Source organism: Epinephelus lanceolatus, chromosome 14 (assembly GCF_041903045.1).
Source record: "Epinephelus lanceolatus isolate andai-2023 chromosome 14, ASM4190304v1, whole genome shotgun sequence".
NCBI lineage: Eukaryota > Metazoa > Chordata > Actinopteri > Perciformes > Serranidae > Epinephelus > Epinephelus lanceolatus.
In genome coordinates, this window is record NC_135747.1 from 22,229,263 (window position 1) to 22,250,698 (window position 21,436).

At 40.8% G+C, this 21,436-nt stretch overlaps 2 protein-coding genes across 3 annotated transcripts in view; one reads left to right on the forward strand and one right to left on the reverse strand.

Moving 5' to 3' along the window:
• Positions 1 to 16,033, forward strand: part of slc4a10b (solute carrier family 4 member 10b) — a 37,714-nt gene extending 21,681 nt beyond the window's left edge. Inside the window, exons 9-26 of one of the 2 annotated variants that reach the window (XM_033617472.2) lie at positions 185 to 342; positions 492 to 579; positions 2,959 to 3,105; positions 3,212 to 3,315; positions 4,267 to 4,441; positions 4,623 to 4,756; positions 5,040 to 5,285; positions 5,426 to 5,531; positions 5,921 to 6,082; positions 6,338 to 6,451; positions 6,561 to 6,722; positions 6,837 to 7,088; positions 7,208 to 7,276; positions 9,163 to 9,336; positions 9,996 to 10,115; positions 10,190 to 10,254; positions 10,383 to 10,483; positions 14,918 to 16,033. In XM_033617472.2, coding sequence (XP_033473363.1) covers positions 185 to 342; positions 492 to 579; positions 2,959 to 3,105; positions 3,212 to 3,315; positions 4,267 to 4,441; positions 4,623 to 4,756; positions 5,040 to 5,285; positions 5,426 to 5,531; positions 5,921 to 6,082; positions 6,338 to 6,451; positions 6,561 to 6,722; positions 6,837 to 7,088; positions 7,208 to 7,276; positions 9,163 to 9,336; positions 9,996 to 10,115; positions 10,190 to 10,254; positions 10,383 to 10,458 — 2,352 coding nt within the window. In that variant the 3' untranslated portion in view covers positions 10,459 to 10,483; positions 14,918 to 16,033. The remainder of the gene's footprint in view (positions 1 to 184; positions 343 to 491; positions 580 to 2,958; positions 3,106 to 3,211; positions 3,316 to 4,266; positions 4,442 to 4,622; positions 4,757 to 5,039; positions 5,286 to 5,425; positions 5,532 to 5,920; positions 6,083 to 6,337; positions 6,452 to 6,560; positions 6,723 to 6,836; positions 7,089 to 7,207; positions 7,277 to 9,162; positions 9,337 to 9,995; positions 10,116 to 10,189; positions 10,255 to 10,382; positions 10,484 to 14,917) is intronic. The other variant, XM_078174487.1, reaches the window with a different exon arrangement.
• A 2,925-nt stretch (positions 16,034 to 18,958) lies between these two features.
• Positions 18,959 to 21,078, reverse strand: gcgb (glucagon b). Its single transcript, XM_033618099.2, has 4 exons — positions 20,993 to 21,078; positions 20,768 to 20,873; positions 19,711 to 19,866; positions 18,959 to 19,527 (listed from the first exon to the last, which is right to left on the reverse strand). Exons 2-4 carry the CDS (start codon positions 20,860 to 20,862, stop codon positions 19,407 to 19,409), a joined length of 372 nt encoding a protein of 123 aa, XP_033473990.1. The 5' UTR covers positions 20,863 to 20,873; positions 20,993 to 21,078; the 3' UTR covers positions 18,959 to 19,406.
• Positions 21,079 to 21,436: the final 358 nt, after the last annotated feature.

Consider the following 21,436-nt stretch of genomic DNA (forward strand, 5'->3'; position numbering starts at 1 on the left):
GAGCTTAATGTGAGGCAGCAACAAAAATGACTTATTTATAGAATGCACTTTCGAACATGAATTATTTTTTTAACGTATCAAAGCACGCTCACAGTCAAAGCAGCTTAGACAATAAGCAAAGCAGAAAGAGCGTCAAGGCCTTTTATATGATACACTAAACACTGTACTTTGTGTCCTCTTTCAGATAGACCTTCATTTCATGAAGAAGATCCCGGCGGGGGCCGAGGCGTGTAACGTGTTGGTGGGAGAGCTGGAATTTCTGAACAAGCCCGTGGTGGCATTTGTCCGCCTTTCACCAGCGGTCATACTCAGTGGGCTGGCTGAAGTCCCAATCGCCACAAGGTCACTGCAGGCTGATTCAACTAAACCAGTTCCATAAGCTATAAATATCTTTTATTTGCCCAGCTGAACCCTGGCTGATACTCAGTTAGATAATTCTGATTGAGATTTGATTTGACAATGTATTAAACAAAATCTGTCTCTGCCTTTAGGTTTCTGTTTATTCTCTTAGGTCCCATGGGTAGAGCGCCTCAGTATCATGAGATCGGGAGGTCCATTGCAACGCTAATGACAGACGAGGTAAGAATTCCCTGAAGAACACCTCATTACCATGTTAGCATCTTGCACGATTTATTTATGCATTAATGTTTTGAAGAGTGTGGATTGTTTTGAATGTCAACCAGATGTCATGCTCAGATTTTCTGCAGGCACTTTGCATAAATTCACAGTCCAGCAGAACTCAACAAATTCCTGAAGTGATGGAACATTTCTCAGCATGAAACACAGCTCAGAGCTTTTATGACATGCTTTTGGCGATTAGTCAGACCTCATGTCCTCCTTTTTGTCTGGGATTTAGGCTGCAATCCATCATCACTGAGGAGGAAAAGATGGGCTTTGACAAAATCCAAACTTTGTTATACACTGAGAATTGGAATGAGTAGATTTGATGAAACTCGATATTTTATAGGGGAGCGTTGTGAGTCAGTGATTAACACTGTTGTGTCATAGTGAGCAGGTCCTATGTTTGTATGGTGTTTTCTGCATATTTACATGGGGTTAGGTAAAGTTCCACTTTGTAGGATTCAGGGGGATGTATTGGCAGAGATGGAATATATTATAATAAATATATTTTCCTTAGAGCAGTGGTTTGCAACTGGTCCAGCCACAGGGTCCAGATTTCTACTTAGTCCTTAGTTCAAGGTCCAAGCAGTTTAATCCATTCAGCATCATACTTGTGTTTGGCCATGCAGCCAAGCTAGTTCGCTGTCTCTGTCAAGTAGTTGTCTGTAAGTCTTTCACTCTACACCAGAAAATGGCACTCTAAAATAAAAGCTCTGTGCCAGAAATTCACTGTACTTCGAAATAAAGTGTGTTTTTACAAACTTGAAATGATTCCAAGTCTCATGTGGTCCATTCAGAATGGACCCATGACCCACTTTTGAACCGCGACCCACCAGTTGGGAGCCACTGCTTTAGAGTATGGTGACCTGAAAATAAGAACTGTATAGGAAGATGGCCATGTAGCACCACCATGTTTCTACGGTAGCCCAGATTGGACAATGTAATGCTGGCTCTAGATAGGGCCATTTGCACCTCAGTTAGCAGCCCCTCTACGACAAGAAGGTTGGAAAAAGAAGATTTTTTTCAACATGAAACTGCTTCATTCAATGTTCTTGCCAGTTAAATATCACCTGGTCCGTTTCTTGTGGCGAGGAGGAGACCTCTGCGGATAATTTGGCTCCCACTAAAACCCACTGAACAATGAACACTGACAAAATTATATCCAGGTGAAGTTTCAGCTGGTTGCAGTCTGCAGTCCTCACTGCAAGATGCCACTCAATCCCCCTAAATCTTACACACTGTTTCTTTAAGTAAGTCCTAAGACATAAGTGTGAACGTGCCTGTCTGTTTAATTACAGTTAAGGTTGGCAGGCATTCCTGCATTTCAATATTCATGAGTCTGTAATGTATATGTATGCGTCATGAAGGATGCCAAATACAGTGGGAGTGGTGAGGCTTGCACATACAGTGCACATGCTGCACTGTATGTGCAATCACTTAAGGTCTGAGTCAGAAGTGCAGCCTTAAAGAAATACTTCACCCCACCAAATGATCATTTGTACATCTACTAATTAACTTGTGTTATGTTGAATTTGTGAAGAAGATGTGTTTCTAACATGCCTCCGTTGAACAAAGAATCCAAAAATGATGCATTTAACAGCAACACTATATCACAACATCACTTTACAGACTCTCACACAACATGTACTGTATAATCCAAGTCTCATTTATCCAGTCGTATACTCAGTACTTCCCAGACAGACAGCCCTTTCTAACGGGGACCTGAACTAAAAGTAAAACTTGTCTATGCTCTCCTCGAAGCCAGACTTCATTGACAAAAACAGTAATTTTACCTCACTGAACATGAGAGCTGCTGGTCTACCACTGCCTCCATCAGTTGGTTTGTGTCATTGTGTGACTTTGGTGTTTTAAAGGGTTAGTTCAGATTCAGCAAAGTCGCACAACAGCACAAACTTACTGATGGAGGCAGCAGTAGAACCAGCAGCTCCTGTGTTCAGCCAGGTAAAATGTCAGTGTCACTGTCAGCATCAATAAAGTCTGGCTTTGAAAGGAGCATAGATAAGTTTTAACTTCAAGTCAGTTCCGAGTCGGAAAGGGCTGTCTGTTTGGGAGGCACTGAGCATACGACTGGATAAATGAGACTTGGATTATAGTGCATGAGTTGTGTGAAAGTCTGCAAACAGATGTTTTGCTGTTGTTAAACACGTCTGCTATCACTTCAATTCATCAAGGATTTTCTCCACTTTTTGGATTCTTTGTTCACCAAGGAGACGTGGGAGAAAACAAAGTTAGGTTTACGAGTTCACTGATGTACAAATTATCATTTTGGAAGATGAGTATTTTTTTAATCAGCCTTCCCTATTTCTGTGTTTCCAGGTTTTCCATGATGTTGCCTATAAAGCAAAAGACCGCAATGATCTGATTGCTGGAATCGATGAATTCCTCGATCAAGTGACAGTCCTGCCTCCGGGAGAGTGGGACCCATCCATACGGATAGAGCCACCAAAAAATGTGCCCTCTCAAGTTAGTAGGAATTTGTCTGATGCCTGATGCCTTCTTTTCTTCTCTTTAAGATTTCACGTGACTCTTAAGATTTTGTACATGACAAAAAAACTTGTTTGTTTAACAGGAGAAGAGGAAGAAAAGTAACATTTTACCAAACGGATTAGTTGAAGGAGATGAAGAGGAGGAGCAGGGTGGCCACGGGGGTCCAGAGCTGCAGCGTACTGGAAGGTTGGGAAAGAACAGGCAGTGCTTTTGTTTAGAGTGAATTTCGATCAGCAGTAGAATAGTGTGAAGTTTTTTAACACAGAGTTGAAGAAATATTTTATTAAATAAATAAATAAGTGCCTCATACTAAACTGAATATGCAGCGCTCCTCTTCCTCAAGCAGTCCAGCACGCAGCCCACTCACTATGCTCACTACTTTGTTGCAGAGAATCTATTTACAATCAGACTCGTCCGCCTCCAGAGCTTCACACAACACTGCATTTATTTTAATATGTTTTGCAACGTATAGAAATGAACTTAGAGGGAGCCTGGAGTGCAGTTAATTATGGTATGGAATTTTATATACATGCTTCTTCCAGTGAGTTATTCAAGAATATTTTCAGTGCCTAGAGGTGATGATGTTTAATATATATATAATAGAAAGTATGCTTATGCTGACTTAGGACAATAAATAATGCAAATAAATTACAATATTATTTGTACAATACAACATTACATTGCTCCTGGGTTAATTTGACAGCATATATTATACTTAGTATAATCTGTGCAAAATGTACTGAGACTAAAATGAAGTCAATATCAGTTTACAAAATGTACACTGTCATGCTGCTCGGCTATTTCTGGGTAAACTTGGTCTGTAGTTGTAGCTATAAAGTGGTTTCCATAGAAACATCCTGCCTGGAGAGGTCTATTCACAGCTAGATTTTTCTGTCGTTAGGGGCCTATCACACCAGGCCACACTCAAGAGTTGAACACTGGGAAGAAGGCAGACGAGGGTTGCAACTAAAGGAAGAAGAAAAATAATAGTTTTAGCACTTTTTTAGAGAATAAAGCAAAATAAAAACTCATTTATACTCCACTTTTAAAAAAGGAGTATCTGTTATGCTTTTGAAAACAAAAAAAAATCACATGTGAAGAAGTTACGCAAGTGACATTTCCCTTTTACATTTCCAGGTGGTTTGGTGGTCTCATTCTAGACATCAAGCGCAAGGCACCGCACTACCTGTCCGACTACACTGATGCTTTTAGCTTACAGTGTGTGGCCTCCTTCCTCTTCCTCTACTGTGCCTGCATGTCCCCTGTCATCACCTTTGGAGGACTACTGGGCGAGGCAACAGAAGGACGCATAGTAAATCACGTGACCTTTCCTCTAAATGTTCACAGTGTTCTGCCAAGACTCGCTGTACACTGCTGTGCACTGTACTAGCCTTTCAGTACATTAAACCAGATGACAGTTGTGGTTCAGTATGGTTAAGATTTTAAAGGTAACTATCCATCATTAATCTTTCTGTCCTGTCCCATTCCCCCAGAGTGCGATTGAGTCGCTGTTCGGAGCCTCACTGACTGGAATAGCCTACTCCCTGTTTGCAGGGCAGCCCCTCACCATTCTGGGCAGCACGGGGCCGGTGCTCGTGTTTGAAAAGATATTGTTCAAATTCTGCAAGTATGTTTTCTTTGCATGTGACTGTGCATTATACATTGCATAACTGTGTAATTGCATTGTCTGATGTTTATCAGCTTGCTGTTGAGTAACTTCTACGGACATCAATGAAACATCTGTCCTCCCTATAGACCATTAAATGCTCTGATTGTATGGACAAAAGGCCATTTAATCTCACTGCGCTAATGACTTCCTCCAATTCACTACATTATAAATATTAAATAATCAATATACAATGTAGCTTGATCCGTCTCACACTGATTTTTCCCCGTTATTCTCCACATAGGGAGTATGGCTTGTCCTACCTGTCTCTGAGAACCTGTATTGGTCTGTGGACAGCTGTCCTCTGTATTATGCTGGTGGCTACCGACGCAAGTTCCCTCGTCTGTTACATCACACGCTTTACGGAAGAAGCCTTCGCCTCACTCATCTGCATCATTTTCATCTACGAGGCCTTGGAGAAACTCGTCCACCTGGGAGTGCACTATCCCTTTAACAAGAACAACAACCTGGAAAAACTCACCATGTACTTGTACGTGGACACTTATTCTCACACAATATCCTGTTGGAAGTGAAAAAAGTGTAATTACTAAGTGCATTTCTTGGAGGTACTGTAAATCCCTGACAGATGAGGGATTACTGAGTCACCCAGATGTTCATGTGCCTCCACAGATGTTCATGCGTTGAGCCTTCTGACCCCACCAATGGCACCCTGAAGTATTGGGAGCTCACCAACGTCACTGCCTCAGAAATCTACTGGGAAGCACTGGAGGTTAAGGTGCTACCCGCGCCGACTTTAAAATCGTAGCAAAAAATAAAAGAAAGCATTAGAGACAGAAACAAATCTGTCACTCATGGAGGGTGTATACGTACACACCACAGCAGGCATTATTGAGTTACACAAAGATAAACTGAAAAGAAAACTGTGGATTTAGGTTTTACACCTTAAAGTGGCATGCTCTCCCAGATGGAGGAAGCTGAACAGAGGAGATTAAGGGCATGTGGGCTGGATTATATTGGATTACTCATTGCAAATCACTATAAAAGCACATTTTTTGTACACGGTTAAGTTTTTGTGGACATGGATGCTCATTCGTGGAAACCTTCTGACTCTGGTGTATTGCCAATCATATGATGAGTATGAATAACCCTTCCCTGTTGTTCCAGGACTGTATTGAGAAGCGTGGGGAGTTTGTGGGCAGCGCCTGTGGCCCCGAGGGACCCTACGTCCCTGATGTCCTCTTCTGGTGTGTCATTCTCTTTTTTTCCACCGTCTTCATGTCTGCTTTCCTCAAGGAGTTCAAGTTCAGCAATTATTTTCCCACAAAGGTACTTATTCTTCATACATTGTTATTACATGAGACTGCATTGTGATCCAAGCATAGATGGAGACAAAGCTAATGCAGCTGCAAAGTGCAGTGGTACACTCTAGTGGCCAAATGTAGGTACTGCATGATAGGAGCAAGGAAATTTGTTGTTTCCTGTAGCCCCTTTGTCTTCATGTACACTGTACACTGTACTGTACTGTACTGTACACTATAATAAAAAAAACGGAGTCATTTTAACATGTTTCCTCTCTATCAGGTGAGATCCACCATCAGTGACTTTGCTGTTTTCTTCACCATCCTCACCATGGTCTTAATCGACTATGCATTGGGGATCCCCTCTCCAAAACTAAAGGTTCCCAGCGTGTTTAAGGTGAGCAAGTCTACAGAAGAGATTTTATCAACCAATTGCTGCACAACATTGTACTTTTTCAACAAGCTTTGTCTAAACATCAACAATCTTTTGTTTTTTGTTTTATCAGCCAACCAGAGATGATCGAGGTTGGCTCATCAACCCACTGGGACCCAACCCCTGGTGGACCGCAGTCATCTCAGTGGTACCAGCTCTGCTTTGCACCATCCTCATCTTCATGGACCAGCAGATCACAGCTGTCATCATCAACAGGAAAGAACATAAACTCAAGGTACTTTTCTGTCTGACCTCTGAAATCTGGTTGTTGACATTCATTTAGCATTTTGGAATGTGCTTTAAAATTTGATCATCTTCAGCTTTATTTAGTGATGCATTTCCCCTTCAGAAAGGCTGTGGGTACCACCTGGATCTGTTCATGGTGGGGTTGATGCTCGGTGTGTGCTCCGTGATGGGCTTGCCCTGGTTTGTAGCAGCCACCGTTCTCTCCATCACCCACGTCAACAGCCTGAAGCTTGAGTCCGAGTGCTCAGCTCCTGGGGAGCAGCCCAAGTTCCTCGGCATCAGAGAGCAACGCTTCACCGGCCTCATGATCTTCACTCTCATGGGCTGCTCTGTCTTCATGACATCCGTGCTGAAGGTCAGACACTGTCTTTTTATTATTTGTGCATTTTCATCCATGTGTAGTAAATTGTTGAGTGCAGCAGGTCTGCTAAAATATAATTGTGTTACTGACATAACATTTTTATTGTTCTCCAGTTCATTCCGATGCCTGTGTTGTATGGAGTATTCCTTTACATGGGAGCATCGTCTCTCAGAGGCATTCAGGTAAAATTTAACTGTACTTATTGCTTCTTTTTTGCTCACATTATAATGTATTACTAACAGGCAACACAAGGATGCGACATTGCTTTAATATGACGTTTGATATGAGTAAATCTGAGCAGCTGATGTTCAAAGTTTATAGCATATAACAGTAAATGTTATATTGCATAGAGGATTTTTTTTTTGTTTCTCTGTTTGTCTTAACCGCTCAAAATTAAAGTGTGATTAGTACACAACATAGGACTTGTGCAGAAGTTGCAAATATGAAAATGTTTTGAGATTATCCACATCGCTGAGATTAGAAAGACAGTTGGCCAGTGTAGTTAAATTTTAATTTGTAGAGGCGCCTACCGGATAATCTGTATAGACTGCTAATTCTCACTGAGCCATGATAGGGGGTCGCCTCCATATTGTCTGGCTGCCCAGAGAAAAAGTGTTAATTGGCCTCTAGTGTGTTCCCACCATTTACAGAACACCTGGCTGTTCTTTAATTGCCCCGTTTACTTCTTCTTTTCTTCACTTTGAAGTACTTTCTATTATTGGTTTTGAAAACAATAATTATATTTAGACAAATACTTTTTGGAGCAAAAGAACTTCATTGCGCAGCTTTTGCTGGCACAAAGCAACTTTTAGCGTGATGTCTGTGTTTGCTGTTTGAGGCTGAGGAGGTGGTATAGAGTCACTTTCTAAAAGCTTTTTGTTTAAAACGGCTGCCAAAATAATTACCTCAGAGAAGCTAAAAAGCTGCAGAGCTGGAGGATTGTTCTCTGTGGTTTTTCACATTTACAAACCCTTCTACGTCACATGTGTGTACATTGCAGGGTTTCATAGCAAGTTTCAGTTTATTGTTTAGCAGCCAGGCCTGCAACTTTACTGTTTACTGTCACAATCACCTCTCATCATATGGTACATGTCCACAGGGGCATTTTTAGACGTGAAGAGCTACGTGACTTCCCAGCACCAGACGTGCACTAGGCATGTGGGCTGTCTGCTCCTCAATTTCAAACCTGACCACCATGGTGGCATGTTTGACAGCTTTCTCTTATATTACAAAAATAGCTCACTGAAATGTATCTTCAAAATCATTTGAGGCAAGACATAGGCCATGCAGTTGCTGAGTCTCTCTTTATTTTGGACTGACAATGGTTAGTTTCAAAGTTTTTGGAGTTTCCAGAGGTAGTGAGTCATGCCAGATGCCCCTAATTTTCAAAAAATACCCTAGATTCAGCTTTATGCAAATATGCATGCCCCATCTGTCAAAATACAACACGTCTCTACCAAAATGATATAAAAAGACAATGAACAGGAAGTCTAAAAACCCACTGCACCTGCTCATCACCTAACAACAGATAGACACAGTTTGATTAGCTGGTGAACATAGTGGAGCTTTTAGCTGCTAATGAGCCAGATATTTTACCTGGGAGTTGGTAGAAACCAAAAATGGAGCTAAAACAAAGTGAATATTAGATTTACATCAAACAGGTGGACATCAAATGAATAACAATATTGCTCTGTAACCGCTGGATGACTAGCTAATTGCTGCCGCTCTACACTGCACGCATATGGTGGTTAGTTATGTGAAAGTGTAATGCCCACCCCCCTGGCTCCCCTACCATTAGCTCTGTCAGCACTGTTGCTGTTGTTAACACTGTTTGTGCCTTTAGCACCGTTAGCTGCTGGCTCAGCCACCTCATGCTGAGAGCCATATGCAGGCAATCCTGCCTCAGACTCTCAATATAGACATGCTCTGAATGTTGCATACAGCTCCTTTTAGTTAATGGTATAGACATATCAGTGTTGTGTTTACAACTTGTTTTTGCTGCCCCCATGTGGCCCAACAAATAAGTTACTGGAAGTTTAAGAATTTCTTTATCATTTATTCTCTCCAGTTCTTTGACCGTCTGACACTGTTCGGCATGCCAGCCAAGCACCAGCCAGACTTCATCTATCTACGGCACGTACCCCTGAGGAAGGTGCACCTCTTCACCATCATCCAGCTCAGCTGTTTGGTTATGCTCTGGGTCATCAAGACCTCCAAGGCTGCCATTGTCTTTCCTATGATGGTATGTAAACAATCCAATTATAGGATCTGCAGGACTCTTACACAAGCAGCTAGCCCTGTTAGTTGTGTTTACAGTGCTTGGTATTAGAGTGCAGGTATGTTACTGGGGTCAGCTGGGCACCGCCTGTCCACACTGGGATTAATGCTGGCGTTATTAGAGGAAGACAATGTGTGAACACTTTTGCCTGTGGGTACATTTTATCCCTGTTGTCATGGTTCTTCCAGATGTGCACTTTTACATAATAAGCTGTTTTGCAGGTTTATATTTATCATGGCCCTGCGATACATTTTTTTGGCCTTCTCTGAGCTTTATTAGTAACTTCAAATTGCTTTCTGCTCATTGCCAGCCATGTTTTCAACTCTTCCAAATTAACACATGGAACATACATACTGAACATACTGTATCAGTTGGATGTAAATTATCTAAAGGCACATGTTCCTTATTCCTTTCTCTTTTTCTTCATCTGCATTCGTACTTCAGGGTATAAACTGATTTGTCCTTCATCCTTTCTGCCACTGTTCAGCTCTGCATATTTGCTGGTTGCTACCTCTTGTGTCTGCTTCCTATTAATTTAAATCCGTCCACCTCTCCAGCACAGCATACTTTTTAGGACAAAGGGTTTTTGTGGACTCAGAGGTTTTTCTGTGTCAATTCTGCAGGTGTTGGCTCTGGTGTTTATCAGGAAGCTCATGGACTGTTTCTTCACCAAGAGAGAGTTAAGCTGGCTGGATGACCTCATGCCAGAGAGCAAGAAGAAGAAGCTGGAGGATGCTGAAGAGGTGCTGTTGTGCTCTTTTTTATTCATTTTGATTAATATTTACATACACTCAAGCTGTATTTTATTTCCCTTCAGGAGGAGGAACAGAGCATCTTGGCAGAGGATGAGGGAGTAGTGCAAGTGCCATTAGAAGGGTACAAGTAAGCTGTATTATATATAATAGCTATATTATTTACAAAGCTGTTTTTCTAAATACTGACTCATGTAAAGCACATTTTAATCTGTGGCATAAAGATGAGAGAGTAAACCATCACCTTTTATTCCACAGAGGAATACCCATCATCAATATCACAGATGAGATGTCAAAAGGTTCTTTTGGAAATACTTGGAACGCCAACAGTTGAGAAAGAACCAAGACCTCAAAACATGGTAAGACTTTTTTTGCATCGTTGATGATACACTTACACTTACTTACTGTTAGTGTTGTGTTGACAGGGATGAAAATACATTAAAAAAGCAACTTCAAAAACTAAAAAACAAAAAATCTACAGTACCTCAAAGTTCAAGAATAATTGGGTCTACACTAAGTGTGGGCACTAATTATAACATTTCAATATGGAGATGCTGCTACCGTTGTACTTATCTACAAGGATAGCTCATTAAATCTCTGACCTCTTGTAATGGTGGAATGTGCTTTGTATTTATTTGTGACTGTTTAAATTTACAGAAATCTTTATAGTCAGTCTTTACAAAAGTCAGGCACATCATATTTTTTTTTAGATTGAGAAGGTCCAATTGTAGATTGGCTGCAAATTAACTGTTTAATTTTTTAGGTTTTTGAATTGTAAATTTCAAGGAAAAGTTAGACATTTTGGGAAATACGCCTATCTGCTCTCTTGTCGAGAGTAAGGCGAAATGATTAATGCCACTCTTAAGGCTGTACTGTAAATATGAATCTACAGCTAGCAACCACTTAGCTTAGCATAGCACAAAGACTGGAAATGGGGGGAAACAGCTGGCCTATCTCTGCCAAAAGATAACAAAATCTGCCTTTTAATGCTGTAGTTATTAGTTACTTTTCAGTTTGAGAGTTTTTATTCATAACATATGATCTAATAGTTTGTACAATATATTGAGTATAATAATATAACAGTCTGGAAGGGGCCATTCTGCACAATGAGTTCTTCTACTTTTGATTTTTTTAAAGTACATTTTGTTGTTGATACTTATGTATTTCTCCCTAAGTATTATTTTGAATGCAGGAATTTATCTTGTAATGGATTTCTTCTAAAAATCTGATGTTACTAATTTTACTTAAAGCTGTAGTTGGTAACTTTTATAAAACATAACTTTTGTCATATTTGTTGAAACTGTCACCATATTACCACAGCATTAAATGAGACAGATGATGTGTGAGAAAAAAAATCAGAATCCTCTTCCAGCTCTATTGCCTTGTAACGCTTCTGATGGCCTTACCACACTTGAACAAAAACAAACAATCAGAGCCGAGGAGTCTCTTAACGCAGGTGTCAGTCATGTCAATCACTGCTCGTGAACTGTGGTCAAAGTGTCAAACTAGGCAGTGCTGATCAAATATGAATTAATATTCTGTAACTGCATTGTGTTACAATCAACGAGGTGATCCCAAATGCAGAACACAGGGGTTGTGAGGCTGAGGAGAGTGGGTTGATGACAGGGAAGCAAACTAGGTTGGAGGGGTTTGGCTGGCTGGGAGTGTGGCAGAAGAACAGGTGGGCAGAAAGACAGTGATCCTATGACACAGGAAAACACAAGGTACATTTCTACAAAAAAAAAAAGCACACAAGGAAAAGTCTGTGTTGAATTCACCAGTCAACAACAGCCTGAAGAGTGACTACAGAGGACTGGAGAGGAGAGCCAGTGTTTTATACTGCAGGGTTGATTACTGGATGGTTCTCAGGTGAGCAGCAGAGAGCAGGTGAGTTGATTGAATGTAATCAGGAAGTTGCCATGCACACAGCACAGGCACACAGAGAGACGGGCCCAATTCCAATCCGATCCCTCACAGACTCACTGGGTACGTCCCAAGTCTCTAATTTTATACTGCTAACTCCTAACTTCTTACTTGAACCGGAAGTCGTTCGAGCTCCGCCATCTTTAAGGCTGTCTCATGTCTCTTATTCCTGCCAGTTAGGAGTTAGCGTTAGGCGTTAGGAGGGATCTGTTAGGTGCGATGAGTAAGGTAACATGAGAGGTTCCTAACAGGAAGTCTTTTTCAGCTTGAGGCCATGACGTATAAATACCCGCCCCCTACGTCTGTCTCATTTGAACGACATGGCGGAGAAACAGCGAAAGTGTACCCGTTACATGCATTCTTTGCAATGAAACGCTGTAATTCACATGCCTATGTGACTACAAAGAGTAACGTTAATGATATTTCGTGCAAGACTGTCATGTTGTAATTAAGTTTATTTTATTCACAACCCGTTGCGGTGTTCAGCGGACTGTCTGTGATGCGTGGCTGTTAAATGTGCAGCTGCTCCAGTGATATAACACCACGCACGCACACATACACAAACACATTTGTTACGGCTTTGATCAGCGAATATAATGTGACTTGGGATGTACGCCAAACGCTGGCTCCGTTATGCAGCAGATCCAGCTGTGCCGCCCATAGGTGCCACCGTCACCAGAATAGGACGTCGCTTTACGTGACGCTTCAGAGTAAGGCCGTCTCATGTCTCTTATCAGCAATCCTCGCTCCTCACTCCTAACTCCTTAAATGTTTTCCTAAGTGGGAGGGACTAAACAGTTACATAAGGTGGCTAGGTTAGGTGGTTAGCAGTAATTTTAAGGGACTTGGGACATACCCGCTGACTAATGCTGCATTCTATTGGTAGCCGGAACCGGGGTTGATACGGTTTCCGGTCCGGAAAGGTACAAAAGAACACCCGTTCTACCCGGAGGTCTCATCATCAAACTCGGGCAAGGTCCAGGTAGACCGAATCGGTAGAATTGACGTCACGACGAAGATGGCTGCGCACATTGTGAATGGTAAACAAAGTTATTTGTTATTTTGTAAACAAAAACAAACTTATGGTGCGCTGCCATGTTTTCCGTACTGTTACAATGAAACACTTTCAGATCAGACGTGTCATACGGTCATATAAATCCGACAAGGAATGACCGGCCTGGATTGCCAAACGAATGCGGCATTAGAGGCGCGTTCATGTGAAGTGCGTGAGTGTGTGTGGGCTGTCCCATTGTCAAATCGTCAAGTCAGTGGCCCTGTCCAAATACCTGCACTTGCGCCCTGAGGTCTTCCCTGAAGTGCACTTGCCAAAAGTGCAGTTGGGAGCGCAACCTCTCACGGTTGTTGTCAGTCGGAGTTAACGGCTCGCAGATACGTCAGTTACCGTTTGAAGATGGTGAATTGTACCGGCCAGCTGTGCAGTGTTACGGCGTCACGACACTACGGAGGATTCTGGGTAAAATCCTTCAGCGAAGTGAGGTCTGATGCGCACTTTCGGAAGGGGTGCATTAAGGGCACAGGTTTGCACCCCTTGATAACTTGCGCCCCTTAGCGGGAGCGTGCAATTAAGGGGCACAAGGGCGCAAGTGTGGGTATTTGGACAGGGCCAGTGAGTCAGTGAGTGAGCCCTTTATGCCCCCTTACCGTAGGTCAGCATCGATGCGGACTTACGGTAAGGAAATTACACACAGTTCATAGCGTTGTGACGTCAAATACAGGGCTTGCCCCCTCGTTTAAAAAAAAAAACGTAAACAAATAAACACAGTCGGCAGATCTGCAAATGGTAACGATATAGATATACATATATATGTATATATATATATATATATATATATATATATATATATATAAAAGATAGATATCACTATATCACTTACAAAACTTTTGAAGCTAGTTTAGAAAAAACATGCATATGGTAAAAACACAGTAAATTCATTATTTCAAACTTACCTCTTGCCCATTTTGCAACACAAGTGCTTGGATAAGGATTGACTGATCAGGGAGTCTATCCCTCACGTGTCTTGTGCATGCTGACAGTAACCAATAAATGATCACGCCCAGAGCCGCCAGTGTCAACAACATTTTGTAGAGAGGGGGATAAGTGCTGTCCCATTCCTATTTGTAGCATCCGGAGCCCTTTCAGACTCTCACACTCAATCACTTACAGCTGACGTCAGTTAAGTCAGTGAGGGTTCAGGGCTTGAGTCTTTAGGGGCCAGATTGGAATTGGGCCACAGACAAGGGGAGGGGAAACAGAGGACAAGGAAAAACACAGGGAAACTAGTGGAAACATATTTTAGTGTACTGTTTAGCTGTAAAATAAGGAAGTTGGTCCGGCTAGTGAGTGGTGCTTAGTACTTAAGTTGACTGTATCAAACAGGTCACCAGCTTTCTTTATTTTACAGCTAAACAGTACACTAAAATATGTTTCTGAAACATCTGAGGTGAGAAATAGACAATGCAGTTACCTTATCTTGATTCATATTTGATCAGTGCTGCCTAGTTTGACAGTTTGACCGCAGTTCATTACCAGTAATTGACAAGAATGATGGCTGCTTTAAAGACTCCTTGCCTCTGACTGGTTGCTTTTGGTGTGCTGTGGTTAATTGGAGCAAATACCATCACAGGCAGTAGGAAGAAAAGGAGGAGTATGGTTTTTCTTCCACAGCTTATCTGTGTCATTTACTTCTGTCAGAATATGGTGACAGTTTCAGTTAGTATGACAAAGTTATTTTCATAAAATTTACCCACTGTATCTTTAAATATAATGACTTCTTCCACCCTTGCCAGTGACTTCCTTAAAAGACAATACATGTCAAGTGTGATATTATTTTTTTTCTTAATTTGCACAGTTTACTACAAGGCTCGCAGTATTTCACAACACTGACGATGATGAGAAGTGTAAGACGAAGACGGCAGATGACAGTGTTGTGAGTCTTTGTCACTGTCCCTTCTGTGTGCTCGTAAACAAATTTGTATTTCATGCTGCAGTTAATCAATCCTTCATGTTTAGTCCTGTAAATCTGTAAGTGAATAACTGTGTTATCTAATATGTTGCAAATATTCTGCCTCTTCATGAACCGCTGAAACCTACTATTTTCTGGTGTTAATGTCACATTGTACTTTGTAAATCTAGATACTGTATTGCTTCACTGAATGTTATCTAAGAGGTTTGTCATGCTAAGAGACTGTTCAAGTTTTTGTTATTGGATCAATTTGTACTTATTTTGTTATATACTTTGTATTTTGAAATATCATCATATTGACATATCCTTGGATTCTTTATTTATTTATATACTGATTCCCTGTAATTCTCTGTTCTTCTGTTCTTTAAGTTCTGTATAGACATTTGTTATGATGTGACAATAAATAGTAGATATTTTAAAAGCTTAAGGTCATAATTCTTGACCATAACAATATAAAAACTTTATGAGAAGCCATATATAAATGAACATGAACATGAAAAGCCTGCTAAATACACATTTCTGATGTCTGTCTAAGGGATGGGACATTTAATGGTTGTGACTATAGGAATAAATGCTTTAATTTGATTGATAAAGGGCAATATGTGTACATCTCTTAAGAACCAAATGCAATAGCACTTTCTGCCAGAATGTCACTTCTCTCTTTATATGAGAAATTATTTATCTATATTTATGTTGTGGAATTAAATGAATATGTTTGCTACAGGATACCTTGTATTCTAGCAGAAACGTACAGTATTTTGCCTCCTGGTGTCAGTGTATTGCTTGTGTAATTCGTTTTAATGCTTGTATAAAGTTTGTGAATATTGAATTAAAGAGCTTTATCATGAAGGCATTAAATCCAACTCAGAGGATGACAATGAAGCTTTAATATTAGTGTTGGAAAAGAACAAGGGATGGGCTTATTTTTAAAAAACACTGAAACACAATTTTATTATGCATATCTTGTCAATGTTATTTTAACTTAATAAATTTCTATGAGCACTCTTTGTCTTGTCATTGTCAGAGATAGATTCAATCCTCAAAGCTGGGCACAATAATAATATTTTACTAATCCATACCCATTGGTAGCTTTGTCACCTTCTACCTATGCCAATCCTCAATGCCTATGTGCAGTTTCACATAGACGGACCACGTCAGTGAGTAGAAAAATGTGGGACAGACAGAATGACTGACTGACAGAATGACACACTGACAGTTTCCATGATTATGTACAGCATACCATACCATGACTTAGTCATACCAAAAATTAGAAAAAACATTGGGCCACAGGGGGAGTCACAGTGATCGGTCGCATTTTAGCCATTTTTAAGCATTTTTCTGTTGTTATAGCACTACCCAGTTGCCAATTAGAGTTAAATTTCTCCAGTCACCTTGAGGCATCCTGTTCTACATATCTACCAAGTTTAGTAAAAATTGATATGGCGGTTAGGCCTAGATAAGAAATTAGCTCTCTAACACGCCATTTTGTTTCATCGGGTCAATAATGAAGGGGTCCCCTCAGATTATGTGTGGTCATATGCCTACAAAGTTGTGTGGTGATTGGTGAAACCCTTGAGATGTTATACACCTTTATGTGATGAGCCACGCCCTCCGCAATATTCATTGCCTTATAGAAGCTCAGTTTTAGTAAGTTTTCCAACTTTTGCCAAGAGGGAACTTTAGATATTGGTCCCTAGATTATGTTCACCCAGTTTCATGCGGATCGGTCAAACTTCCTAGGAAGAGATCGATTTGAAGTGTTTTTCAAAAAATTCAAAATGGCGGAAAATCTATATTAAGTTAGGGGTTCTTGGGGCAAATTTGTTCCTCATGAGGAGAGGCATCTCTGTGCAAAGTTTCATGTCTCTACGACATACGGGGCATGAGATATGCCCATTCAAAGTTTGCAACTTCAATCGGTTGCTATGGCGCCTCCCTTTGGCCAACTGATGTAATATTGCTTCATTCGCATCCTCCCATGACCCTCTACCACTGTGCCAAATTTCACATGGATTGACCAAGTCAGTGAGGAGGAAAAACGTGGAACAGACACACAGACACACAGACACACCCACAGACATAGTTTCCGTCATTATATAGTAAGATAATAAGGGTACAAAACAAGTAGCCTAATGTCCAATATAAATGATAATATACAACAATCTTTAGGGTGATTTAGGCCCCTCTGCTGCACAATGGGGCCCTGCATCACCCTGTCAGGGTTCACAAAAATGACCTGCTCACTGTACATTATCCCGCTTATTACACCGGCTACTTGCTAAAGAAATCAATAATTTCACATAAATATTGATTAAAATGAGTCAATAATCAGAACTGCATCCATAACAACAGTTGGTTTTTCATAGTAGAAGAAGATATATGTTCTTATTCCCTGAGAGGAAATTCATTACAAATTTAAGTATCACTGCCCTCATACTTCCATTCGTCGTACAGCCAATAGATGGCACTAGAAGGCAGAGTCAAAAGTTGGAGGAGGTTGTATTGTTGTACCTTTAACGGAGGCAGCGTTGTAGAAGGTGGTGGTCTGTGCGGCCATCATGCACATTTTAACATGTGGACGGAGAATCCTTTGCACTATATAAACAATTGGTTCTGTTGCACCATTATTTAAATTTCTCTGTTGTCTCCTGCAGTCATTTCTTTCGTTCTTATCCATAAGGTCTCGGAAAACATGAACAAATATGGACAAAATGAACGCAGATTAAAGACAGAAGGCTCCATCCATCTCTGTATCTAATGTGGAACATAAATGAGCCCTAACATTTGCTATCGAAGTGGTAGCGGTAGATGCATGCTTCCTTGTGCGCGTTGATACAGTTGGCTGGTGTAGTTTGGAAGACAGAAAATAGTTCCTACATGAAACTGCTCACAACAAGGTCTGTGGATTATCTTGATAAAAGGGGTCATGATTCTGGAAAGAGACATTGCTGCTGAGTTTTTCAGATGTATTTTTTTTTGGCACTTTGAGCACCACAAGCTGAGTACCGTCTAGTTCCATTATATTTAAGAGAAGGCAGACATCTCTACGGCTGATATCTCCAACACTTGGCAACTCACACCAAAGATATCTAGACGGACGAACTACAGGTAAGAGGAGAAATATGTATTTTTGATTTGGGGGTTAACTGGCCCTTTAAACAAGTTTTTGCACCATTACTTTTAAGTGTTACAGATGTGACAGACAAACTATCACATAATTGCATAGAGCTGCACATGCTTGATCACACACTGCATTGACGTAATAGCTGCATGAGGGATGACATGATGGAAACATCCAACATCACTGCTGCTAAGCATAAATGTCCAATCTTTAACCCTCAGAGATTTGGCCTACAAATAGACTGAGGTGGGCATAGGTTCTCGCAATCAACAGATGGTTTGATGTGCTACGGATGACAGCTTAGAGAGGTGACACATCCCAAAGCATGTCAAGCTGCTGGCTCATGTGAATTCCTGTTTTGTCTCAGCGCCAGGAGCAACTCATGGGTGTCGACCCAGTCATTGTTCCCAACGAGTCTGAGCTGACTGACTGGATTTCATGTTCTTTCGTTTAGCATAACCCTCCTTGGTGTGCTGTCAGAGCATCACTTGGAGATCCTTCACCAGTGAACAGCTGACAGGTGACACACATCATCCTGTTACCTGGTAGAAATCCCAAAGCACGTATCTCCCTGTGGAGCAACGTGTTTATTGATTTTTGTTCCGCCTCCATAAACAGAAGGAGAGCGTGATTGGTGCTCGCTGTCAGAGCTTAACACAGCTTTTATATTCTCCTTAAAGCAAATATGTAGAAAATGTTCTCTTTGGAATTACTACTGATTTAAGTTTTATATGTTATATATGTGGATGTACATATGCACACTTAGATGTAGATCCTCGCCAAGAATGATACTTGTCAAACCAATATTTCAAATATTAATTAATTTCTTTGAAACAGGGAACTCATAGATTGTACACATTTCTTTATTGAAAACTAAATATGACTTTAATCTGAATAATAAGAAAAGGTATTGAGACTATCTACAGACGTAATTATCGCAGTTCAGATGAATAATGTGACACATTTTATGTGAGGAGGAGGATGAAGATGCCAAAATGTGAACAAATGAATCATGATGTGAATGCTTGATCAAAAGATCACACAGCATTTATGATCGAGACACATTTAAAACATACTGTAACTTTTTGCATTTTGACAACACTTCCTTCAACCACTGAAGGCCGACAGAGCTTCTCAGGAGGGGATTTTAATAGCATGACAAAGAAAAAAAAAAGTCTAGCACAGATCGTGAAACATATAATAGCACAGTGACAGTGTGAGCTGTCGGATTATTTAGGCAGCTGCTGGTTGAGTTCACTCTCTTCTGCCTCGGCCAGTCTTAAGCCAGTACACAAACTCCTTGGCTGCCTGGTCCTGCAGGTAGGAGCTCACGTCGCTGGTGTAGGTGCCGTCTGCATGGCGTCTAAATATGCTCCTGTGGAGACAGTCGGATTTAGATGATGTATGTAATTGTGTTGTTGATCCAATGCCAGGGGCATATTTACAGTATTAGTGCAAATAAAGCCAGACTCAATATATTACAGACTTTACCTTTATTTAATTCATACTGTCTGTGACACCACGCTGAAATGGTCCCATATGAAAAGGGTGCACTTACCCGTTCCTTTTTGAGTTCTTTAGCCACTGGACAAAGTCTTGTGCTCTTCTCGTCTCCAGATATTTACTGTAATCGTTGGAAAATGTTCCCTCTGAGTGTCTCTTCATGTTTGGGAGCTCAATGGGTTCACTCAGCATGGAGTTTTCAGCCAGTTGCCTAGACATGATGGAGATAATAAGGCTTCAGTTGACACAGTTTCATCTCAAACACTCCCCTTACCGTCATATGTCTGTAAATGAGTACCATTTTTCTTGTCCGAGCCTTCCTGCCCTTTAATCTGTCCCTTCTCTGTGTTGTGGGCTCCCCTAGCGCACTACAACTTCTCATCCTGCTGCATTAATCCCATCCACCAAACACTACTCATATATTTTAGAATCAGTAATCATGTCTGTAAATCTAAATCTCGTTGACGCTGTGATTATGAAATGAGTTTTGCATCAGCCAGCGCTACAATTCCTGATACCAAATCAAAGAAATATTATAATGCCAATACATGCAAATAACACTGCAAGGAAGGCACTGAAATACATGAAAGATAAAGCATCTCACATAACTTTACTAAAATGCAAATTAAAATGAGCTTTTCTCATTAAGAATTACAGTTGGCATAATGACGTTTGGTCTGTTCGCTTTGGAGATCCTGTTCCTGTAAAGTCAACAGCTGATACTTTGAATGCAACACATGGAGCTGTCAATGGCAAAGCAGTCTGCCAGCACGAGTATCCTTTGCCTGTCTTCCTTAAGAAATGTTGTCCAACTGGAACCCTCTCAAGGCAAAAAATAAATGCAAAAATAAGGATAAATCAAACAAAAAAGAAAAACATTTAAGTTTAAAAATGTGGTCGTTGCTACAGAGTTAAAAAAAAAAGTATCTAAGCCATTTTTAAAAATCTGGTTGTTTGCTTCAAAAGATTTGCAGCATTCATTTTTCTTGCAGCTCAGGATGGTGTCACCAAATACTGTCATGGTGAGACCTTCCTAATCCTCTCATTAAGCATATTTGCTAAGGGAGGTTTTCAGGCCAATGTGAAAGGCAAAAGCTGAGAGTTGATCTTACATGGGATTTCGGTCTGTGTCCTGGTCAGGCATCTGCCAGCTGCTTTGGATCACGATGAGGAGCAGGATTCCAGCCAAAGAGTGAGCGCTTCTCATTGTTTAAGCTTCTGGAAAATGAGCAGAGAGAGACATTGTGATAATATCTGAATACAGTGCAACAGAAATAAAACCTCATGTACAAAGTCAAGATGTTTGAAAGCAAGAAGGTTAAAAAAAAAATTCTCACCTGTGCTCTTTTTTTGTGGAGCGTCCGAGAGAAGGATTTTTTAAGTACGCTGATTTGTGCTGTTCTTCTCTCTTGAAGCTGTGCCATGGTCCCCTCTTGATCTGCTCAGTCTTATATAGTGGAGCTGAGGAGCTTTCTCCCAGGTGACTTCCCCGTCACTGAAACCTCACCATATCCTGTTATTCTCAACCCATTAGTCAGCTTCCGTCTCAGTCCACTGAATCTATTTGACTTTGTTTAACAGCAAAATCTGGGTGATAAAAGCTGACTCTTTAGGTGTCACAATCAAACATAACCTCTGCCCTGACCCTGTCTTGTCTCTCAGTGTCATGAAACAAAAATTGAAATCCTTTTTTAATAATGTACAGACAACCTATTGCCTATCACGATATATATATGTTAATATATTACCTATTACGCAGTGGTTATTTGTTCATGCATTTC

What these genes read in the sequence shown, in the direction of transcription:
- gcgb (XM_033618099.2), bottom strand. Translation starts at nt 20,862, where the DNA reads ATGAGAAGCGCTCACTCTTTGGCTGGAATCCTGCTCCTCATCGTGATC. An exon ending in GACACAGACCGAAATCCCAT is followed by an intron (nt 19,867 to 20,767) that starts GTAAGATCAACT and finishes CATCATGTCTAG; the next exon opens with GCAACTGGCTGAAAACTCCA. An exon ending in AAGAACTCAAAAAGGAACGG is followed by an intron (nt 19,528 to 19,710) that starts GTAAGTGCACCC and finishes CTGTCTCCACAG; the next exon opens with GAGCATATTTAGACGCCATG.